The 22,167-nt window shown below is 33.6% G+C and overlaps 1 protein-coding gene across 1 annotated transcript; it reads left to right on the forward strand.

The window, feature by feature from the left end:
- The first annotated feature begins 747 nt into the window (after positions 1 to 747).
- Positions 748 to 4,977, forward strand: LOC102669814 (protein MAIN-LIKE 1-like). Its single transcript, XM_041007615.1, has 5 exons — positions 748 to 776; positions 1,295 to 1,424; positions 3,269 to 3,928; positions 4,014 to 4,605; positions 4,687 to 4,977. Exons 1-4 carry the CDS (start codon positions 748 to 750, stop codon positions 4,185 to 4,187), a joined length of 993 nt encoding a protein of 330 aa, XP_040863549.1. The 3' UTR covers positions 4,188 to 4,605; positions 4,687 to 4,977.
- Positions 4,978 to 22,167: the final 17,190 nt, after the last annotated feature.

The raw sequence follows: 22,167 nt of genomic DNA on the forward strand, positions 1-22,167 counted from the left end.
TAAACCGAATTTCCAAAGGTCGCCGAGGTTAATTAGAAAATGGTATATTGCTTCCTTTCTGGATGCCCAATAGCTAGAAAGAAATTAAAATTTTGTAATATTAAATTTAGATGAACATGCATAGGCACTTGACTCTATGGTTTAACGTAGCATTAACTACCTAGAGCCATTCACCCACCACTCTTATAATGATGATGGAAAAAACAAACGTTTGAATGGCTTCCACGGATTAAACAACAAAAAAAAAAACACAGTTTAATGGCTTTCGATCAACGGCTCTTATTATTAGTAACGAATAGTGATGCCATGCATTTTCGGTGACTTAGGGCTCTCACATCAGTTTTCGTATTGATATCACTTGTAATTTTGGATGCCAAATAGCTAGTTAATTCAATGCACTACAATAAAAAATATATATATATATATATATATATCACATATACATTAAAAAAATATATTCATTAATTTTGTTTCCACGTATAAATTTTGTTTTTTAAAAAATTCATTATTAACGTATACGAATCAATCAAATTGTTTTTTTACTAACGTAGCATTGTATCATTTTATTTTATTTTTGTCAGCAGATTAGAAGATCATTCGTTAAAAATGCTTAACGACAATTATAAAGCAGACATGATGCTAATCACTCATCATTTCTAATTCATTTTAAAACTGTCAACCTTTTCATCTTATAATCACCATGGACTGGGCCATTTCAACTTCAATCTAGGGACATGCATCGGGGACATGTTATTGCTGGTGCATCTAGCAATTAGGTGAATAGGTAAAATTGTCCTTGTGTTAAAAAAATAATTCCTTCTTCTGATAGCTTCTCCGGAAGAAGGTTCTTTCGGATGAACAAATTGTTCTACCGAAAGAACCTTCTTCCGGAAGAAGGTTCTTCCGTTATAACACAAATTGTTCTTCCGAAAAGCTTCCGGAAGAAGGTTTTTTCGGAAGAAGGTTCTTCCGATAAAACACAAATTGTTCTTCCGGAAGAAGGTTCTTCCGGAAAGTTTTCGGAAGAACCTTCTTTCAGAAGAAGAAATTATTTTTTTTAACGCAAAAGCAATTTTGCCCATTCACCTAATTGTTGGGTGCACCTAGCATGTCCCTTCAATCTGTCAAACATGGCCGAACTCAAGAATCCTAAAAAAGAGGCCCATCTTATACACTAACGTTGATTAATAACCCATTTAAAGGGGACATGCTAGGTGCACCCAGCAATATTGTTGATGCACCCAACAATTTAGTGAATTGGCCATTTTGCCATTCACCTAAAAATTTAAAAAAGCTTGCTCCTCCTCTGGAAGAACCACACTTTCTGCTTCTTCGTTCTGCTTCTTTTCTTCTTCCTGCTACTTCTTCTTCTCCGCGAGCCCGGCTGCTTCTTCTCCTTCGATCATGCATGTTTTGCCTTCGAGGTTGGTCTCCCTAACTCCCCCATTGCTTTTATTATCCAGTATTGTTGTAGAATTTAGGCTAGGATAGTGGAACCTTAGGGTAGAAGACGCCGGAGAAAATGGGGAAAGCGGACTGGTTACGGTGGCTGTTTCTGGAAGAATCGTGAAGACTTCTTCCGAAACTTCCGGAAGAAGTTGTTCCAAAAAATTTCCGGAAGTAGGGTTGTTCCGGAAGTAACCAAGGGTCATCCGGAAGAAGGGTTCTTCCGGAAAGTTTTCGGAACACTTCTTCCAGAAAGTTTCCGGAAGAAGTAGTTCTTCCAGAAACTTTCCGGAAGAAGGATTCTTCCGGATGACCTTTGGGTATTCCGGAAGAACTTTCCGAAAGAGCCACTTTTCCGGAAACTTTCCGGAAGAACTACTTCTTCCGGAAGTTTGGTTTTTTTTTAAAAAAATATTGTTTTGTTTTTTTAAATGAATGAAGTTGTTATTTTATTTTTATGAATTAAGTAGTGTATGTTTTTGAAATTTTTTTTAAAAATGAGGTTTGGCTTTTTATGACAAATGAAGTTGTTTTTTTTTATAATTTAAATTGTGTATGTTTACTAAATATTTATTTTTAAATTATTTGTGTTTTTGTTTATAAATGAAGTTGTTTATTGTTATAAATTAAGTTGTGTGTGTTTTTGTTTATTATTATTTTTTAAATTAGTGTATTTTATTTATAAATGAAGTTGGTTATTTTTATAAATTAAGTTGTGTATGTTTTAAAATTTTTGTTAATTGGTTTTGTTTATTTTTTATATGATTTTAGTAGTGTATTTTACTAATTATTTATTTTTAAATTATTTGTGTTTTTTGTTTATAAATGAAGTTGTTTATTTTTATAAATTAAGTTGTGTGTGTTTTGAATTTTTTTAAATAGTATTTTTTTTATAAATGATATAAATTAAGTTGTGTATGTTTTGAAAATTATTTCTCCCAGTTTTGTTTTATTTTTATATATAATTTTAGTTGTGTATGTTTACTAATTATTTATTTTTAAATTAGTTGTGTTTTTTTGTTTATAAATAAAGTTATTTTTTTATAAATTAAGTTGTGGATGGTTACTAATTAATTATTTTTATATTAGTTGTGTTTTTTTTATAAATGAAGTTATTTTTTTGTTATAAATTAAGTTGTGAATGTTTACTAATTAATTATTTTTACATTAGTTGTGTTTTTTTTTATAAATGAAGTTGTTTTTTTGTTATAAATTAAGTTGTGGATGTTTACTAATTAATTATTTTTACATTAGTTGTATTTTTTTTTATAAATGAAGTTGTTTAGTTTTTTACATTATGTTGTGTGTGTTTTGAATTAATTTTATTTAAATTAGTCTTATTTTTTTTATAAATAAACTTGTTTTATTTTTATAAAGAAAGTTGTGTATGTTTTGACCGAAAAAAATACGTGTTCCACATGATTTGCAGATCATGGTTAGAACACGAGGTTTTGGTCGTGCTATAAGTAGAGTTATAGGCAGAGATAGACAGGATGAGCATGATGCAGTTGATGTTTTCGAGAGGCGTAGGCCTACTGCATCAGCCCGTAGGCAACGGGCTCATTAGATGACTAAGGATGTTCCTCACATGTCTGAGGATGTCCCTGATATGGCTGAGGATGCACCTGAGATGACTGCGAACGTACAGGTTGATGATGGGGCTGAGGGGTCACATGCTGATGATGCTGAGGGATTCCCAGGTGGGCCACGTGACCCATCAGTGCTGACATCATTTGCGGACCATGTTGCACACGCCATTTGGGGTGGACAGGTATTTTAATTTGTTAATTATTTCTCATTGTTGATTTGTACTTCAAATCAGGAACGTCCTGAGTTGAAGTTGGTGTCGCACGGGAGGAAGGTGACATTAATTGGGAGGCCAGTGCCTGAGATTGAAGGACTGGTTGGTACCACAAGATTAAGTCCATTGATCGGGTATTCAGTTGTAACCGGCGATCCTGGACTTATATCCGCATTTGTGGAGAGGTGGCACATCAAGACCAGCACCTTCCACCTTCCAGTAGGAGAGTTGACGATCACACTAGATGATGTGTCGTCACTCCTCCATTTGCCTATCAGTGGCGCGTTCCACAGCTTTCATGCTCTTTCTGTGGATGAGGCAATATTTTTGTTGACCGAGTTGCTTGAGGTGTCTGCTGAGGAGACTAGAGCCGAGACAACACGATCACGTGGGACATATGTACGGTTGGGATGGGTTCAAGACATCTATAAGATGAGATGTGAGGCCTGGCGATGGATTGTAGCAGCTCGTGCTTATCTGCTGCACCTGGTCGGTTGCACTCTTTTTGCTAACAAGAGTGCAACATATGTTCATGTGGTGCACCTAGAGGCTTTTCGCGACCTAGGCCAGAGTGGTGGTTATGCCTGGGGAGTTGCCGCGCTGGTTCATATGTACGACCAGTTAGATGAAGCTTCTAGGACCACTACACGACAGATTGCGGGGTACCTGACTTTATTACGGGTAAATTTTGTATTTTTAAATATGTTACGTTGGATTATGATTTAAACATGTTTTTATGTTATGTTAACCTCATTTTCTTTTGTAGTGCTGGATCTATGAGCACTTTCCTAGTGTATATCAGTGCGTCATAGATGATGCGTACGAAGAGACGTCCCCACGTGCTTCCCGGTGGCTGATGTCGAAGGCGCATATGAAGGGAATTACAGGAGCACCGTACCGGGCACGTTGTGATGCTTTGACGGTCACAGATGTGTGCTAGTTGCCTTACACTGAGCATCGAGGGGTTAGGGGGTTTGAGCTGATTTCATCATTCCAGGGTCAGCTGAGATGGGGTCCTATGGTGGTCACAGCTCGATCGGAAAGGGTGCTACGGCAATTTGGTTACATCCAGAGCATCCCTCCGCCACCTGTTAGCGCTTCATTGTCATATAATGATATAGATGACAGGTGGATGCATTTCGTGGACCACGTACTGGCTGTGGGTGAACTTTGTGTAGTGCCTAGGCAGGTATCTACGGATTACATGGAGTGGTTTTTTTTTATATCTCACCCATTCATCATAGCGACCCAGGCAGGTGACCAACTCAGACATGCACCTGCCGCAAACCATGAGGAGTACATGCAGCCGGCCTTCCCACAGGTTCCAGTGGCATTTGACCCCCCCTCCACATGCAGTGGTAAGATTATTTGCGTGTTTGATGTTAGATTAGTTGTTATTTATTTTAAATTTTATAATAAATGTTTTTAATGACTGTCAGAAGATGATTACGACGGGTATGAGGCGATCGCAGAAAGGTTGGAGCGTATGCTCAACCATAGGATGGTCACTGCAGGCACAAAGTTACATGATATTATGCAAGATTGTCTCACGATCGCCAGAGGGGGTGCCAGTGCATATGGAAGTGTCAGGGCTCGATAGAGACGGCGCACAGAACATTGATTATTGTTTTTATGTTTTGTTTTGTAGTTGACATAATTTTTTGTATTTGTTACACTTTTTAGTTTAATATAGTTGACTTGTTTTGCACTGTATATTATTTTATGATATTAACTGACGTATCGATTCTGATTCCGATCCTGGTCCTTAAGCGAAGTTTTGGACTGTTATGAATTTTTTATAAAAAAAAGTGAAGCTAAAATCATGAGTTTCGTACGTAAGAATGACATTAAAATTAAAAATTTTTAAAAATGAGGCAGAAAATACAAAATAATAGAAATCAGACCCTTTTTACATGTTTAAGTACCTATGTTTGGGGTTTTTTTTGGAGGGTGTGCGAGTGGCGTAAGACATTGGAGGGGTGCTATTTCTCATGTTTGGACGTCAAAGAACCCAAAAAAGTTAATGCCATTCCCTGGTTCCATCAAATAACACCTAAAAAAAGAGGCACAAAATCGGAAAAAATAGGAATCGAACCCTTTTTACATGTTTAAGTACCCATGTTTGGGTTTTTTTTTTTAGGGTGTGCGGCTGGCGTAAGACATTGGAGGGGCGCTATTTCTCATGTTTGGACGTCAAAGAACCAAAAAAAATTAATTTCGTTTCCTGGTTCCATCAAATAACACCTAAAAAAAGAGGCACAAAATCGAAAAAAATAGGAATCAGACCCTTCTAAGTATGTATAAGGTTTGAAGGTCAAACAATTAAAATAAATTATCTTTGGACCATTGAAATAACACATTGAACTTTATTATGGGATTTAAACACGCCGTAAACAAATAAAGGTTACATGAACGAAAAGCAAAAAAATAAACATTGCATTCAGTCGTTTAACGATGTCACAGTCACCTCGTCTTCAAATTCCACAACATATTTAGTAAAAACAACTAAAATTTTTATTGGTCCATATTTTTTTCTAGTAGTTAGATTGTACTAACACCTTCAGCAGTTCTTCGTTGGTCTTTAGCTCATTAATTTCATATTTTATAAGCTTATCTGAATACTCAAAGCGACCTAGTTGGCGGAAAAACAATCGTCTTACCGTTTGTGATTCGTGAATTCCAAGAGGGGGTATCCCTTTAGGTGCAACTTGCTTTATTTAATCCTTCAGTTCATCGATGGTACATGTTGAAGGAATTTGAAATTTCTTAGGATTTTTTCCCGCGAACGCGCATCCAACAAATTTGTTCTGGGGTGGCATGTTCCATTTCCCGTTGTAATACAGGATCGCGTCATGAGTATGGGGCATAGTGCGTTGAAGTAAGTTTATTACTCCATCTAGTGTTCTTCCAACGGTGCATAATAACTCAATCGGACCAACACACGAAAATTGATCATTACACATTAACATTGTGTTGACATCGTTATCATTTATCAATTTCATACACTGAAAGCGAATTTGGTTACCTATATGGGTGAATGGCTTCCGGTAGTGAATTTCATCTAAAAATTGTTTGTCGGATAGCTGAAGGATATTGTGTATTCTGATTTTTAGGCTTGTAAAATCACAGCTGTTTGGTACTCGAATGGGCACCGGAGTCGAAGTTTGGAAGTAAACCCCAGTATCATTGTGAATAATCGATCCATTTGAAAAAATGAAACCCAACCTTGAGTTGACAATCGTCTGACTGCTAGTTTCTCCTAAAAATGCCATACTTTGTGTATCAATTGGGAGACTATGTGAAAGCAAGATAATGTGTGATTTATTAGCCGTGTCTCATATATATACATGGTTGTCATCGACAGATTGCTTCACTTTTTTTACAAAAAAATAGACACGCGTGAACATGTTTCATGTTTATGTTTCCTTCAGAATGTGTAGTCAAGTCAGTCAATTTGGTGTCGCGTTCAAACTTTAATACGTATGCATGTGATTATGTGTTGTCAATTATGACAACGATGTATCGTACACGCGTAATTGATTTTTGTTGGACCAACTATTTTTTTACTTAACAAAACGACTACTTAATAATATTAATTGGTTATTAATGGCTTACAACAAATTATATCGCATAATGAATACAATTACATAAACAATGCATGTTTAGTCTTCATTTAGGTCGACATAGTGTCTTTTGAATGACATCACGTTTGTGTATTGTTGCATTCTATTAATATATGGAGTTGTCCACTGCTTTGCCTGAGAATAACAATTGCTTGACCACAACAACGCTGGAAGCGATAAGGAACAATGATCTTTCAAATAAACCTGTTGTACATGAACAAACATTATATCATGCGGTGACTGACTCAAATGAACCAGGGAAGTCATTGCATAATTTTTATACTAACTATATTCAATGTGCCTGAACAAAATGATTTCCAAATATGTGACCGACACATATCATGCGGTGCCCAGAAGAATCAGGTGGTGGTTGACTTCTAAGAGGAAAAAATGTTAACGATACAAGGATTACGTTATACCGTAATGCAATCACATATCTCATCTCCGTTATATCCATCCACTTGTCCACACTAACCTGAATCAAGCAAACATACACATGTAAGTAATTTAAAGTTTGTTATTAAAAAAATAACCTAAAAACATACCTTGGAAAACCCATCAACCAGTAGGGACAACCTTAATTGTTTAAATCTCTCTGTGCCACCGAAGAGGTTCATGTACTCATGCGACCACCTATCAAGTTCTTTAATCAATTCGTTACACACTAACGGCCACGAATCTTCCCTCATACCTAATAAAGCGACAATGGACCAATATCCAGAGTTACCGTCCGCTTTCACATCCACAACGTCACGAATGAAACCTTGAATGAATGGCACAAATTGATCCAAAATCGGGATGATCCTTGTTGGCTGAGGCGGTTCAGAACATGATGTACTACATTTGACTGAAGAGTTGCTGCTTTGAATAGAATGAAAAACATCAACATACTCTCAGTAAGACGGATCACGCTTTGTGGATCTTTGACTTCTTTTCATTGGTTTCTTTGGTGCACCTTTAGTGTTGACCTTTGATAGAGGAGGGCACATAGAGTTATGATCAGGGTATGCAATTTCTCAAAGTTTACTCTTCAGAGTTACTTTGCCAGACACATCAAGTTCCTCAAACCTTTTAGATATTGTCTCAATCTCTTCCTTGATGCTGACTTCGACCTCACATAACCCTTGGTCTGAAAAGCAAAGTCTCCTCCGGAAAATATGGACTGACTCCACTGTGATGCTGTCAGCAGTATACCTAGAAAGCTCACATGCACAATGAAGACCGTGTGTGCTTCTCATCACACAACCACAAGAAGAGGGATTGTTGCCGAGATAACGTAGACGGTCAACCTCAGAAGCAATCTCATTTAAAGCATCCCTTGAAACCATCCCAAGAAGTCTCTTGTATAAGGTTTTTTTAAATACATGTCCAATCACATGCATACTGGTTTCAAAGGATGCTTTAATTTCAACGTGTTGCAGTGTGATCATGTTGTTCATGGCATCCCAAACACTACACAGGTCTCCAAGACTATTTTGTAATACTCTTTTTAGAGCCCAATGAGTTGATTCAACCCTACCTTTAAAATACACAACAAACATGAAAAATATACAACAATTAAATACCATTTATTAATAATCCTTACTAACAAATAAAATCAGTTCTTAATACATGTTTGTTGTTGTGTTGCCTAGGTGCATGACCTTATTCGTCCATGTTGTAATAAATTTTTCCTTGTGGGGGATAATCCATGTGTTGTTAACATAGTCAACGAACATCGGCCATGGCGAACAAGCAATTTGAAACTTCTGAAGTGACTCAGCGAACTGGTGTTCGGACGGACAATCAACCAAAGTACCTCAGTTATCCATTACATAGTCCTAAGCATTTTTTTGACCGATTAAAGATTTGCACTTCGCCTTCACATTCTTATCGATATGAGACTTGCACAACAAATTTGTACACTCTGGGAACACAGTTTTCACTGCATTCATCAGTGCTAGGTCTCTGTCAGTGACAATAACAACAGGGAGGTGATCGTTTCTTAAAAATAGACCTCGAAATCGTTCCAAAGCTCATACAATATTATTAACACGCTCAGCCTCCAGATATGCAAACCCAGCAAAGAATGTCATCGCCGTTGGTGTCACCCCAACAAAGTCAAGTAGTGGGAGTCTGTTCCTGTTTGTTTTGTAGGTACTGTCTATAAAAAACACCAGATGACATGCATTGCATAACTTTGCTGCATCTGGGTGACACTAAAACAGATCACGCACCACAACTTCATCCTTCAATCTATGCCAATGAATGTATTGATCATGTTCGAGAAGCTTCATCAGATGTTACATTTCGGTATCAGCTCCTCTTATTGAAGAACGATATGCACTTCTTGCATTGTAAATTTGCTTTATCGTGGTGCAACTGTTGGCATTGTGTTCCTTCAACGTTAGCAAGATGTTTTTTTGTTTCACCATCGACTTTGTCATATCAGCAATAATTTTCTTTTCATCCTTAGTCAATCGCCCAACGTATGGATGTCCAACTAAGGACTTGGCCAATTCATGATTGTGAATCCCACAGATCAACTTCACCATCCAACCTTCCCCTCCATGCATTGGTTTCACACGAAGCCTGAAGGAACAACCACATTTCTTACTCCCAGTGTCTTTTCTAACGAATTCTTTATTCCTACACTTGTACATACCACTCATTTCACACCCAATTAAGACAAATGAACTTTTTCCTCTACTACCGATATCTGTGTTAGACCTCATAATCACTGCAACAAATCCATTTTCATGGGCAACTGTTCGAGCCCACTGCAAAATATCATCTTGAGTACCAAATACCTACAACGCAACCCCAACATATTAATTTTTATACAAAACATCAATTCAACCAAATGACTCAAACTAATCAACATGATTACCTGAGACGTATTAAAAGCATTTGAACAATCAACATGTGGTTCATTCACACCACATTCTTCTTCATTATCATAATCATAATCCATATGAACTTCTTGTGACATCGTATAGTCATACGTCCATTGATCTTCGTCCATCTTAATGACATATGCATCATACACAAGTACATTCAAATTATCATATAACCACATCCAAAAATTCACTACATATTAACTAACAAACATATTAACAACTAATACAAATACATTCAAAATTTATAACAACATTATTTACTTAAACTAAACTTAACACTATAAAAAACAACTAATAAAACATTTTTCTACTACAACAAAATACAATTATTTTATCTAAATCATTTAATATTATACCAAAATCATTATACCTAATTAAACCAATTATCCATAATTTAAAATATAGATATTATAAATTATAATATTATATATATATATATATATATATATATATATATATATATATAAATTTTAAAACAGAATGCCAAAAAAATTTAAAAAACTAACATTACAGAAGAACTGCTTCCGAAAGAACAACATTGAAATTCCGAAAGAAGTTGTTCCGAAAATCTCTTTCGGAAGTTGACAGATCAACTTCCGGAACAAGTACTTCCAGAAATTCATAGTACTACTTCTGGAACAACTTCTTCCGGAAACCACTTCCGGAATAAGTTGTTCCGGAATTTCACAATTGTTCTTTCGGAACAACTTCCTCCGGTAGTTCAAAGTTCTTCCGGAAAAAGTTTTTACCATTTTACTGTTCAAATTCTCTAAAAATCTACACAGAAAATGCAAAAAAAAAAAACGATAAATGCATACATCCGACGAAATAGGAACAACAACGACCAACACACAAACGAGACCACCAATATTTAAGCTTCACAGAACAACTACTTCAAACACACAAATGGGACCACCAAAACTTCAAAAACTCTTTACGGAAAAGGATAGGAATACGAAGAACACCGGGATGAAGGTGAAACCAAAAAGGTGTAAAATAGAAAAACAGCATAGTAAATTTAAAGAAAATAACACAGGGACAAAATCGTTATTAAATATGCATTAAATATTATTTTATTTTTAATTATTATTATAAAATGAAATTTATTTTTACTTCACGTTGTTATAAAATTAAATTTTTTTATATATTAAGTTTTGTAATACAAATTAAATGTTATCATAATAAATATTTTATATTTTTTTTATAAAATATACGAATTAATTAAATTTTTATGATTCAAGTTATACTAAATTGTCACACAATTTATTATTTAAATTTACATGCACGTAAAAAAGGAATTACAAATATTAGTCATAATTATGTTTACTAATAATTTATGTATAATAATATTATTTATGTTATAACGTAATTTATTTATTAGAAAAGAAATTATTAGAAAAATATTTCATTTAAAAAAAATAATTTACAAAAGCATTTTCGGAAAAAAGTTCTTCCGGAAGAAGAAGGTGGGCTTCCGAAAGAACCTTCTTCTGGAAGTTTTCCAGAAATGCGTCTTTCGAAAAATTTTTCGAAAGAAGATTCTTCCAGAAGAAGTGATCGCAGAAGAGTAATTTCACTCATTCACTGTTTGCTGGGTGCTCCAGTAATATTGCTAGGTGCATGTAGCATGTCCTCATTTAAAGACGCTCTTTGCATCTATTCCTTTCTAACCCCATTAACTCATGGCTAAACTTGATAAAGGTCGGGCTAGCCAACATTTAAATAAATTTCTTCAGTAAAAACTCAAATAAGATTAATTCAATAACTCCTCTCAAAAAAAGATTAATTCAATAAACTATAAATTACAAGTCATTAAATATTAAGGACAGCGGATACATAAATTAGAGAACTAATAGATCCATCTAGTTGTATATTCAATTAAAATTTAATAGAAATGATATGGGGACAATAACAAAAATTAAGATTATAAATTATTAAGGAGAATTGTAAATAGGTAAATTAACGAGTTTCAATAACCCCATCTATTATTAGTAATTCACATGATGTGTTTTGACGGTTTTATTTTATTTAGAGCATCTATGAATATAAGTTGTTTATTATAATTTTGTGGAGTCTTATAATTTTACATACATTTAAACACTTCACATGAAATTTACTTTAATGGCAAGAAGGTTGTTTAACTTAGTGATTAATTTTTCAAGTCTTACAATACTTGAAAAATATAATATTTTTGGTTCAATTTACTCTTTTATTTATTAAAAAGTTTATTTTAGTTCTTTTATCTTTTTTCGGTTTAATTTAGTTTTTTATGCTTTAAAAAATTTATTTTGATAATTTATTTTTTTGTTTTGTTCAATTTGATTCTTCAGCCTATTTAAGATTAACCTTGTTAATCATTTAAAAATAAACTATTTCAGTTGAAAATAAAGTAGAGGGAAAATAAGAAAATTGAACCAAAAAAAATTATTTGTAAAGAATTAATATCATCAGTTTTAAATAAACTAAATGACTAAATTAAATAAAATAAATGATTAAATTAAATTAAAAAAATTAAAAAAAAATCAAATTCAACTTTTTAAAACATAAAAGATTAAATTTAATCAAAAAATAAAATAAATGATCAAATTGAACTTTTTAAATGATAAAGGATAAAATTAAATAAAAAATAAGATAAATAACTAAATAATTTGTTTAACATAAAATTATCTAGGTAATATTTGGCCCCATTAATATTTTTTTTGTTGGGTCTGCCCTTGCTTTCTCAACTCATGTTCTGTTACAATAATGATCCTTAAATTCCTAGTCACGTACTCTATTTTTATTTTCTCATGTTATCTCACACTCACGGGAGAAGAAGTATTATATATATGCTTTTAGCCATTAAATGAATGCCATTAAGTTTAACTAAGTAACTTGTAGTAGTAATTAGAAATATCGCTACATAAAAATAACTTGAATGATTTGCAACAATTTATGGAGTGCTATTACGGCATTAATATATCTGGAGAAAAGCTACTTAATTAATTATATGTGAAGAATTATAATGATCTTTGATCATAGCTCTAGTGAGAAATAATGATGAAAGTGTGGAATATTTTGTTTAGCAAGGAATTGAATGAGCAAGGAAGTGACAAAAATGAGCTTGATTATGAAGACAAATGAAAAAGTGAAAAAGGAGGTTGACTATATATAGAAGATTCTCAGCAAGATTTATATCCTATGAAGGCAAATCTCTATGGAATATAGTGTAACTTGTCTTTCACAACTAAAAGCTTATTATATAAAGAAGCACACCCCAAATAACAATAGTATAGCTAACTTGGATCTTCAATTATTTTTTAATCAAATTTGCTTTTATCTATTATCTTTTTTTTTTTAATTTCATGTATTTCGATCGGCTTTGAAGATAGTAAGTTGAGCTTGTTTTTCTGTTTAATTAATTTAGTGGGAAATGGCCGAAATGCAATATAACAAAAGTATGAATTCTTGTATATACATAGAGCTAGCAAGTGATAATGTGCATACATGTATCTCTAGAGAGCATAAACATTTGCGGGGCAGAGGTGTGGAATCAAGAGGTCACAATCTTATCCTAAAATCAAGATTATTTGATGCACACTGCGCATGTGTTCCATCTTCCATGTCGCAGTCCATGCATGGCTGTGGGGCTGCCCCTGCCTTATCATTCATCAAAGATAAAAAAAAAAATTAAAGATAAACATATACCCATTTTCTCTAGTATATATTTTTTTCCACCTATTTTTTTCACATCACTTTTATATATATATATATATATATATATATATATATATATATATATATATATATATATATATATATATATATATATATATTTTTTTTTTCCTTTCATCCTGTATATTCCAAAATGGGTTTACTTTTCTTCTTTTCCATATCCATCAAACAAGGGAGGGGACTTGGCTAAGTAAAGTAGGAGTCCCCCCCTAGCCACCATCTGTATGCTGACTGCCATTTCCTTCTTCCTCGATCCCCACAATAACTGGCTGCCTTGTCCACCACTTCCACCATTCTTTGTCCCTCAATTGTCTCCCTCATATTTTGTTTAAACAGTTTTTAAAATACAATTTTAAAATTTCTTAAAACAGGTGGACCTTTGCTTTCTGCATTGAATTCTAATCAAATATTGTATTTTTACAACATAACAACTGGACAATATTTGTATTACTATTTCTAAAAATTTAGAATTACTCTAGTATATATCCATTATTATTATATGCTAATATATATTACGGATACTTTAATCACTTGTCTAATATTTACATGCTTATATCAAATACATTTTAATATATATTGTCATGATCAATAACCGGTAAATAGTTTACAATTTATCAAAAAAAAAATCCAACAAAAAATTTAATTACTTTAGTTTTTAATATTTCAAAAATTAAAACTAGATTTTAGATTGAAGTTTCAGACGATTATTTTAATTTTTTCAGTTTTAAATCTAAAAAATGTGAGAGTACTCTTTACATTAGATTGTGATCAAAGAATCTCAAATGAAAGCATATATAATAGAATAGAAAAGAAAGCTTTTTAAATGTTTTTATAAGCTATATATGATCGAATTAGATTAAAAATTATCAGATTTAATTTGAACTAAAAATCATACCAGCCACAAATATACTACAATGTGATGTGATTTTTATTAGGAGCGGATCGTTTGATACAAGTCACAGAGTTTGGATAATGCTACTTCCAGAAAGGAAAGGTAAGTCAAGGTAGACGCCAGAAGAATTATCTTGATAAGTCTGAGATTGGTTCAACAAAGAACCAAAAGAGAAGCTCTCACAAAATTTTATCAAATGCCGAAAGTGCTTCCATTGAAAACAAAATCCATACATATTTAGCATGTGCCTTTAAATCAGTTTGGACCAAAATTACAATGAAAAAAGATATAAATAAAAAATAGAACATATTTGGCATGAACCTTCAAATTAGTCTGGGCCTTCAGCAACGATTAATATGCTTAGTAGTGTCTCTGCTTCTGGACTTTCATCCTTCTCCACTTGGGCCTTGTTAAGTATGTATGCTACCATTTGTTGGAGGGTATCCCTGATTGTTTAGTCTTACTCCTGGTTATAGGTCCCTGTATTTGGAAAATTTCAAGATTCTTATCATTTCCTCCTTTTTGGAAAGCATTTGTCCTCAAATGTTCAACATCATCACCTGCAACAAATAGAGTCAAGTTAGTAACATTAAATGAAGAACTTACTTCGTACTCAGTTGGAATATCGGTCATGTAAGCATTTTCATTGATCCTCTCTAGTACTTGGAAAGGTCTGTCTCCTCTAGGTTGAAGTTTGGACTTTCTTTGTTTAGGGAACCTCTCCTCTCTCATGTGTACCCAAACCCAATCACTTGGTTCAAGTACCACTTCCTTCCTGTTCTTGTTGGTTTGTTTGGCATAGCTTTCATTCTTCTTTGCAATTTGAGCCTTTACCTACTCATGCAATCTTTTCACATATTCAACTTTAGCCAGTGCATCCTTATGCTTAAAATCAGAAATGTTAGACAATGGTAACAAATCAAGAGGAGTCAAGGGGTTAAAACCATACACTACTTCGAATGGAGAGTGTTGTATAGTGCTATGTACAACCCTATTGTATGTAAATTCAACATGAGGTAGACATTCTTCCCAACTCTCTATATGCTTTTTAATCACAGCTCTAAGAAGAGAAGACAAAGTTCTGTTTACTACCTCAGTTTGGCCATCAGTTTGAGGGTAACATATGGTGGAAAAGAGAAGCTTTAATCCAACCCTACCCCATAGTGTTCTCCAAAAGTGACTAAGGAACTTGGTGTCTCAGTCTGAAGCAATGCTTCTTGGTAGTCCATGGAGACGCGCCACTTCCTTGAAAAATAAATCAACAACATCAGTCTCTTGGGGATTGCTTTTGTAAGCTATCTTGTTAGGCAATGAAGCTCCTGGAAGAAGGCCAATTTGATGTTCTATGCCTCTTGAAGGTGGCAGTCCATGAGGAATCTCCTTGGGAAAGACATCTTTAAATTCCTGCAATAAGGGTTCAACACTAGGAAAAACAGAAATAGTTAACACATTAGAGTTTTCAGCAGAAACTCTACTGTCTTTGCAATATAGTAGATAGAGCAACTCACAAGCAAGTAACACTTTCCTCACTTCACTCACCTTTGCTACACAATTAAATTTTCTCTCATGTGTATCACTCTTTCTCTCATGTGTATCACTCTTTCCCTCACGTGTATCACTCTTCTTTTTCATATTCCTCTTTGGTGTTTCACTCTTTTCTTTCTCTTATTCTCTCTTTTCTCCCATTCTGATTTGGTCATCACACACTTCTCTAGGGGATAAAGGTTTAAGAATAATTTTCTGGGCATGGTGCTGAAAAGAAATCTTGTTGGTGAAGCCATCATGCATTGCTTTGGTGTCATACTGCCATGGTCTTCCTAATAGTATATGAGTCGCCTCCATTGGAACCACATCATAGAGCACCCTATCATTGTATCTTCCAATGGTGAGACACACCTCAACCCACTGAGTCACCTTTACCTTTTCATCTTCACTAAGTCACTGAAGTTTGATGAGAATCATGAAACTGGCCAAATACAGGCTAAAGGCCCAAGTGGAGAAGGACGAAGGCCTAAGTGGAGAAGGACAAAGCCCCCGAGTGGAGAAGGATGAAGGCCCAAGTGGAGAAGGATGAAGGCCCAGAGGCAAAGACACTATCAAGACTATTAATTGTTGCTGAAGGCCCAAACTAATTTGAAGGCTCAAGTTAAATAAGTTTTTAGTTATAATTTATTTTTATTGTAATTTTGGCCCAAACTATTTAGAAGGCCCATGTCTATTTTTATCTTTTTGTTTAGCTACACTATAAGTATTGGTTTTTGTTTTGAATAAAAAAACTTATCTTCCTTCACCGGAAGTGGCGTCTACCCTGACTTATCTTCCTTCACCGGAAGTGGCATCTACCCTGACTTATCTTCCTTCATCGGAAGTGGCGTCATCCAAAACCTCCGTAGCCTGTATCAAAGTTTGTATGGCCTAGGATGAGGCTTAGTATCCAAATTCAGTTTGGACACTAACCTGGAACTTGTAACATTGGTACAACTTCCTCCATCAACAATTAAAGAGCAAAGATTACGATTAATTGTGCATCTGGTGTGAAAAATATTTTCTCTTTGGGTGTTGTCCAATGGCTGCATCTGACTTCCCAAGAGCCTCCTCAGCATTAGCATATCACCCTGCATAGCTTCCTCCTCAAGCTATTCTTCCACTTCTTCTACTTCACTGATTTCATATTCACTAGTGATTTCTCCATCTGTCTTCATGATCATGGTCCTCCTAGTTAGACAGTCAGAAGCAATATGTCCTCTGCCTAAGCATTTGAAGAATTTTATGTTTTTGGTACTGGTGTTGGATGATGAGGCAGAATTATGCTTGGTTTCAGCATTGGACACTGCTGACTTTCCATGTGGACTGTACGAGTTGCCTCCTTCCTTCTTGGATCTGTTGGTCCAGTTCTGGTTGAAATTGTTGGATGAGTTCCTTTTTGCTGCACTTCTCCTCTTAAGTTATTGTTCAACCCGTACTACTTTGTGTAGTAAGCCATCCAATTCCACATACTCCTGTAATTCAACAACATCTCTAATGTCAGGATTTAGGCCACTAAGAAAACGAGCCATTGTGTCCTCAGTTTCCTCTTCAATGTTTGCCCTCACTAGTGTCATCTTCATCTCTTTGTAGTACTCCTCCATAGTCAGACTTCCCTGTGACAGCCTCTGGAGCTTCTGTCGCATGGTTCTGTTGTAGCTAGTTAGAACATACCTCTTTCGCATAACCCTTCTCATCTCAGTCCATGTATCTATCTTCCGCCCTTTCTCTCTCATCATCTCTCTTTAATTTTTATTCCACCAAACAAGGGCATAGTTTGAGAATTCAGTTGCTTCTAACTTCACCTTATATTCTTCAGTATAATAATTGCAGTAGAATATATGCTCAATCTTCATCTCCCAGTCAAGGTACGCATATGGATCACTCCTGCCCTTGAAAGGAGGTATATTGAGTTTTACCCCTTCAATTTTGTTCTACCCCTCCATTCGGTTTAGTCCATCATTGACCCTTTTGTTCCCACCATAAGGTCTCCCAGTATTCTGATTCATTTGGTGCTCTAGTCCTTCTATTCGTCTGTAGAGCTCTTCATTGTTACGATTCAGCAAACGTTGCATTTGTGTAGTCATCATGTACAGTAACAAGCGTTGAGATCCATCCAGTTAATGATATTTACCACCACAGTCACCAACTCTTGTCATAATTAAGGAACAGAAAATTCTACAGTAATGTAAACAAAGGTTATAGGACCTCACCACACTCTACTCATGTGTTTCTTTCTTTGATGGTAGTTCACTCGTATTTGATGCTCTCAATATAGACTTTTGTGTGATGTTTTTCACTCTTGCCTTTTACCACTCACTCCCTCTTAAGTTCTTGAATGAATCAAATTAGACACACAATGTAATATAATAGGAAAGACAATTTAATTTCACAACTCAGTAACAAATTTGATTTTGGATAACAGATTTGATTTCGATAGGAGAATTAATTTGGATAATAGATTTGATCTGGATAACAGATTTGATTTGGATAGTAGAATTGATTTGGATAACAGATTTGATTTTGGATAACAGATTTGATTTTGAATACAAATTTGATTTTGATAACAGATTTGGTTAACAAATAGAAGAAACAAAGAAGCTACTTAATCAAAGAGAAGAGAACAAAATTAAAGAAGATGACATATAAACTTTAATTGGTCATAACTTCTGCTACGGTTGTCCATTTGAGACCCACTATATGTCAAAACGCTCAAAATTCAGAGGAGAATCCATGGATTTGGTCTACAATTTTTGCCAAAAAAACGCCTCTAACTACCTCAAACACCCACTTTCTTTCTTTCTTTCTTTTTTCAAGCTTTTTGCAACCTTTTTTCGTTTTTTTTACAATGCTTTTTTTTTTTCAAATTCGTGTAGGATAATTTAGGAAATTCGTTCAATAGGCAAATAGATTCAAGAGCTTACTCCCTAAATTCCTAAATTCTTCCAATAAGCCAAAATCTCCCTAAACAGAATTTGAAACAGAATTCAAACAAATTTTTTTTTGACACAAAATCTGAAAGAAACAAGAACAAGAACCTGACAAGAACAAGAACTAGAACGAAAACAAAAACACAACAAGACGCAAACAAGAACGCAAATAACAAAACATGAACCTGGAAAAATTACAAAGAAAAGGAATTGATAGGATAAAACCTGTATCAAGAGCTAAAACTCTGATACCAGATGATGTGATCCTTACTAGGAGCGGATCGCTTAATACAGGTCACAAAGTTTGGATGACGCCACTTTCAGAGAGGGAAGATAAGTCAGGGTAGACGCCACAAGGATTTCCTTGATAAGTCTGAGATTGGTTCAACAAGGAACCCAGAGAGAAACTCTTACCAAATTTTATCAAATGTAAAAAATGCTTCCATTGAAAACGAAATCCATACATATAGTGTATCTGAATGAAAAATAGAAATATACACGAGTCTTCAAATTGGTTTGGGCCAAAATTACAACGAAAAAATTATAAATAAAATATAGAACATATTTGACATAGGTCTTCAAATTAGTCTGGACCTTTAGTAACGATTAATATGCTTAATAGTGTCTCTGCTTCTGGACCTTCATCCTTCTCCACTTGGATCTTCTTAAGTATGTTTACTAGCATTTGTTGGAGGATATTTCTAACTATTTAGTTTTATTCTTGATTATAGGTCTCTGTATTTGAACAGTTTCAGAATTCTTATAACTACAATGGGTGAGGAAAAAAGGCTTAAAATCAATTAGAGACTAAATATTCAATTTCCTTCTCATAAAAGATTATTTAACTCGATTTTATTTGTTGAAAAAAGAAGTTGCTAAATAGTTTCTCATGATTATAAATGTAGAACATTTTAATCCTCTCTATTTATTTTTTATTTTAGTTAATATTTTTAGAGACTAATTTGAATTACTAATAATTCTTTTAAAGACTAAATACGTACACATTCTTTTTTAGCGCCTAAAGATGTACTAAAAATTAAATATAACAAAAATAGTAGAAGGACTAAAATATTTTGTTCGTAATCTTAATGAATTATTTGATAATTTCTTTTTCTTAAAGAACAATTAGACAAATGATTTCTCTTTTTTTTTTCAAGGTTCGAATTGGATCGATGTCTACTCCTATATATCTTTCTTCGAAGCACTAAATTCAATAATTCTTGAGCGATTACTTTGATAGTTGGCATAGGGAATCTTGGATTAAGGTTGGAAGCAGATCAGCAGATGCCAACATCTAATGTCCAAATAAAGATCTGGAGCCTGGTTTCAACAATATACATATCATTATTAACATTACAACGATATCATTGTGTAACGACAGTATGCAATTTTACGCATTACATTAACCAGCAAAAAATAAAAATCTTAAAGTTTGACAAGGATATTAATTTGTACGTTTCATTTGTCTGAACTTGAGCACAACCCTCCATCACTTCCGACTCACAAATTGTCATTTCAATTTCAACATAGTTTGGCAGACGACCGGCCAATATGTAAATTTAGTGGTTTAGTGACAACACAATTCACTATTTTTTTTATTACACACAATTCACTATTTTAAAATGGTGGGGGTGGGGGTTTAGATTCTTCACTTGGATCAAAGTAAGTTTTTCTTGTATAAGACAAGTCGGGGTCTAATGGATACTAGCGAAATCGAATTTAATTGTCATGCTTTGATGATATTTGTATGGGTCATTTTTCATAGTAGAATATTTACAGAACCTTGAGAATGAGTGTGTGAGAGTAATGAGGGTGCTGAAACGAAAAGAGAGAGTATGTTAGAATTTAAGACTGTATTTTATTTTATTTTAATTTAATTTAAAGCTTTGATATCTTTTTTTAGCTTCAAACATGTCTTTTTTAATTTTAATTTTAATTTTAATATTTGCAAATTATTTTTGTTGTTATTAGTCTTTCTAAATTATTAATAATGTGGCATATTTATTAACATGACACTCTTGTTAGGTGACATGATATATAATAATCATCAAGATGATGGTGTGATATTTTTACTAATTTGACATGACAATATGATCTAGGTGATGAAATGACATGTAATATCATCAAAGTGCATATGTCATTCTTTTTGTATGAAGACTAAAGACAAAAAAGAAAATTAGAGTTAAAAGCCAAAATACATTAAATTAAAAGAATGAAAAGTACATTTAACTAAGTCTTTATTTTTGTTATAAATTATCTCATTTTATTTTCATGTATATTTTTCTTTAGAAGCAATCATGTTAAATATATGATACGGTCAAACAATAAATATAGGTACTTCTTTTAGTAAGAATTTAAGCCTTTAATTAATTGAATGTAAGTAAAACATCAATCTTTTTCACTAGACTCAACTCACGTTAATATAAAATATATCATTTGATTTCATTGGAAGTTAAAGTGTAGAATTTAAATGCATTTTTAATTTATTTTCTTCTAATTATACATATTTGTTTAACTTTTTTTTTATCTAAATTAACTTATTGTGAATTTTTATAGAATTAATTACTATATATTGGTGAGTTTTTTTTAATATAGAAATTGAGCTTAAATACTTAAGGAGTTCTCATGCAGACTGTCTAATATCTGAGCTAGATACCTTAATTATTCTTTATACGTATGGTTTTGCTTTTCTTTTTCTTTAAAATAAAATAACTTTCAAGTTCCAATTAGGTTTAATAAATACCCTTTGACTTATAAATATATTTCATAAGAAAGGTGGGAATGGGAAAAGGGAGTAAAATGTCAATTAATTAATCTATAAACAACGTTTGAATTTATATATACCACTGTCTCTTTGTAAGAGCATAAGGGGTACCGGTAATGAATCTTACTACTCTATCATCAGTAATATAATTTGGATATATATTGGTCGATTTTAATCGTAGTAGCGTAGGACTGAAGTATATCACAATATCCAAAAAAAGGTGTCAAATTTTTTATGATACATGCGTATTAATGAATAATTTTACACAAAAACGAAAAAGCTGTTACTACAAAAAAAAAAGTTGAATTAAATAGAGGATAAAAAAAGAAAATAATGACTACTTTTTTTCCTGAGGAGAGCTGGCGGAAGGGAAACAAAGGTACATTCGATTGTGACGCATCCACCGAAGACCTCCCCACCATGAGTCCATGACTCATCACCTTTTTACTTTTACATTCCATATTTATTATTCTAAAATATTTTTTAGGCATAAAAAACCTCACAAGTCATAATACAAAATATATAATATGTTAATCTAAAGCTAGGGCTAGGGTTTCTCTTTCTTAAGTCTTAACATGCATGGCGATTGGAGAG

This window comes from Glycine max, chromosome 2 (assembly GCF_000004515.6).
Source record: "Glycine max cultivar Williams 82 chromosome 2, Glycine_max_v4.0, whole genome shotgun sequence".
Lineage (NCBI taxonomy): Eukaryota > Viridiplantae > Streptophyta > Magnoliopsida > Fabales > Fabaceae > Glycine > Glycine max.

Bases quoted from the DNA above. Each gene is read 5' to 3' on its own strand.
- LOC102669814 (XM_041007615.1), top strand. From the start codon at position 748: ATGTTATTGCTGGTGCATCTAGCAATTAG. The intron at 777-1,294 runs GTGAATAGGTAA...AATTTAAAAAAG, and splicing joins CTGGTGCATCTAGCAATTAG to CTTGCTCCTCCTCTGGAAGA. The intron at 3,929-4,013 runs GTAAATTTTGTA...TTTCTTTTGTAG, and splicing joins GGTACCTGACTTTATTACGG to TGCTGGATCTATGAGCACTT.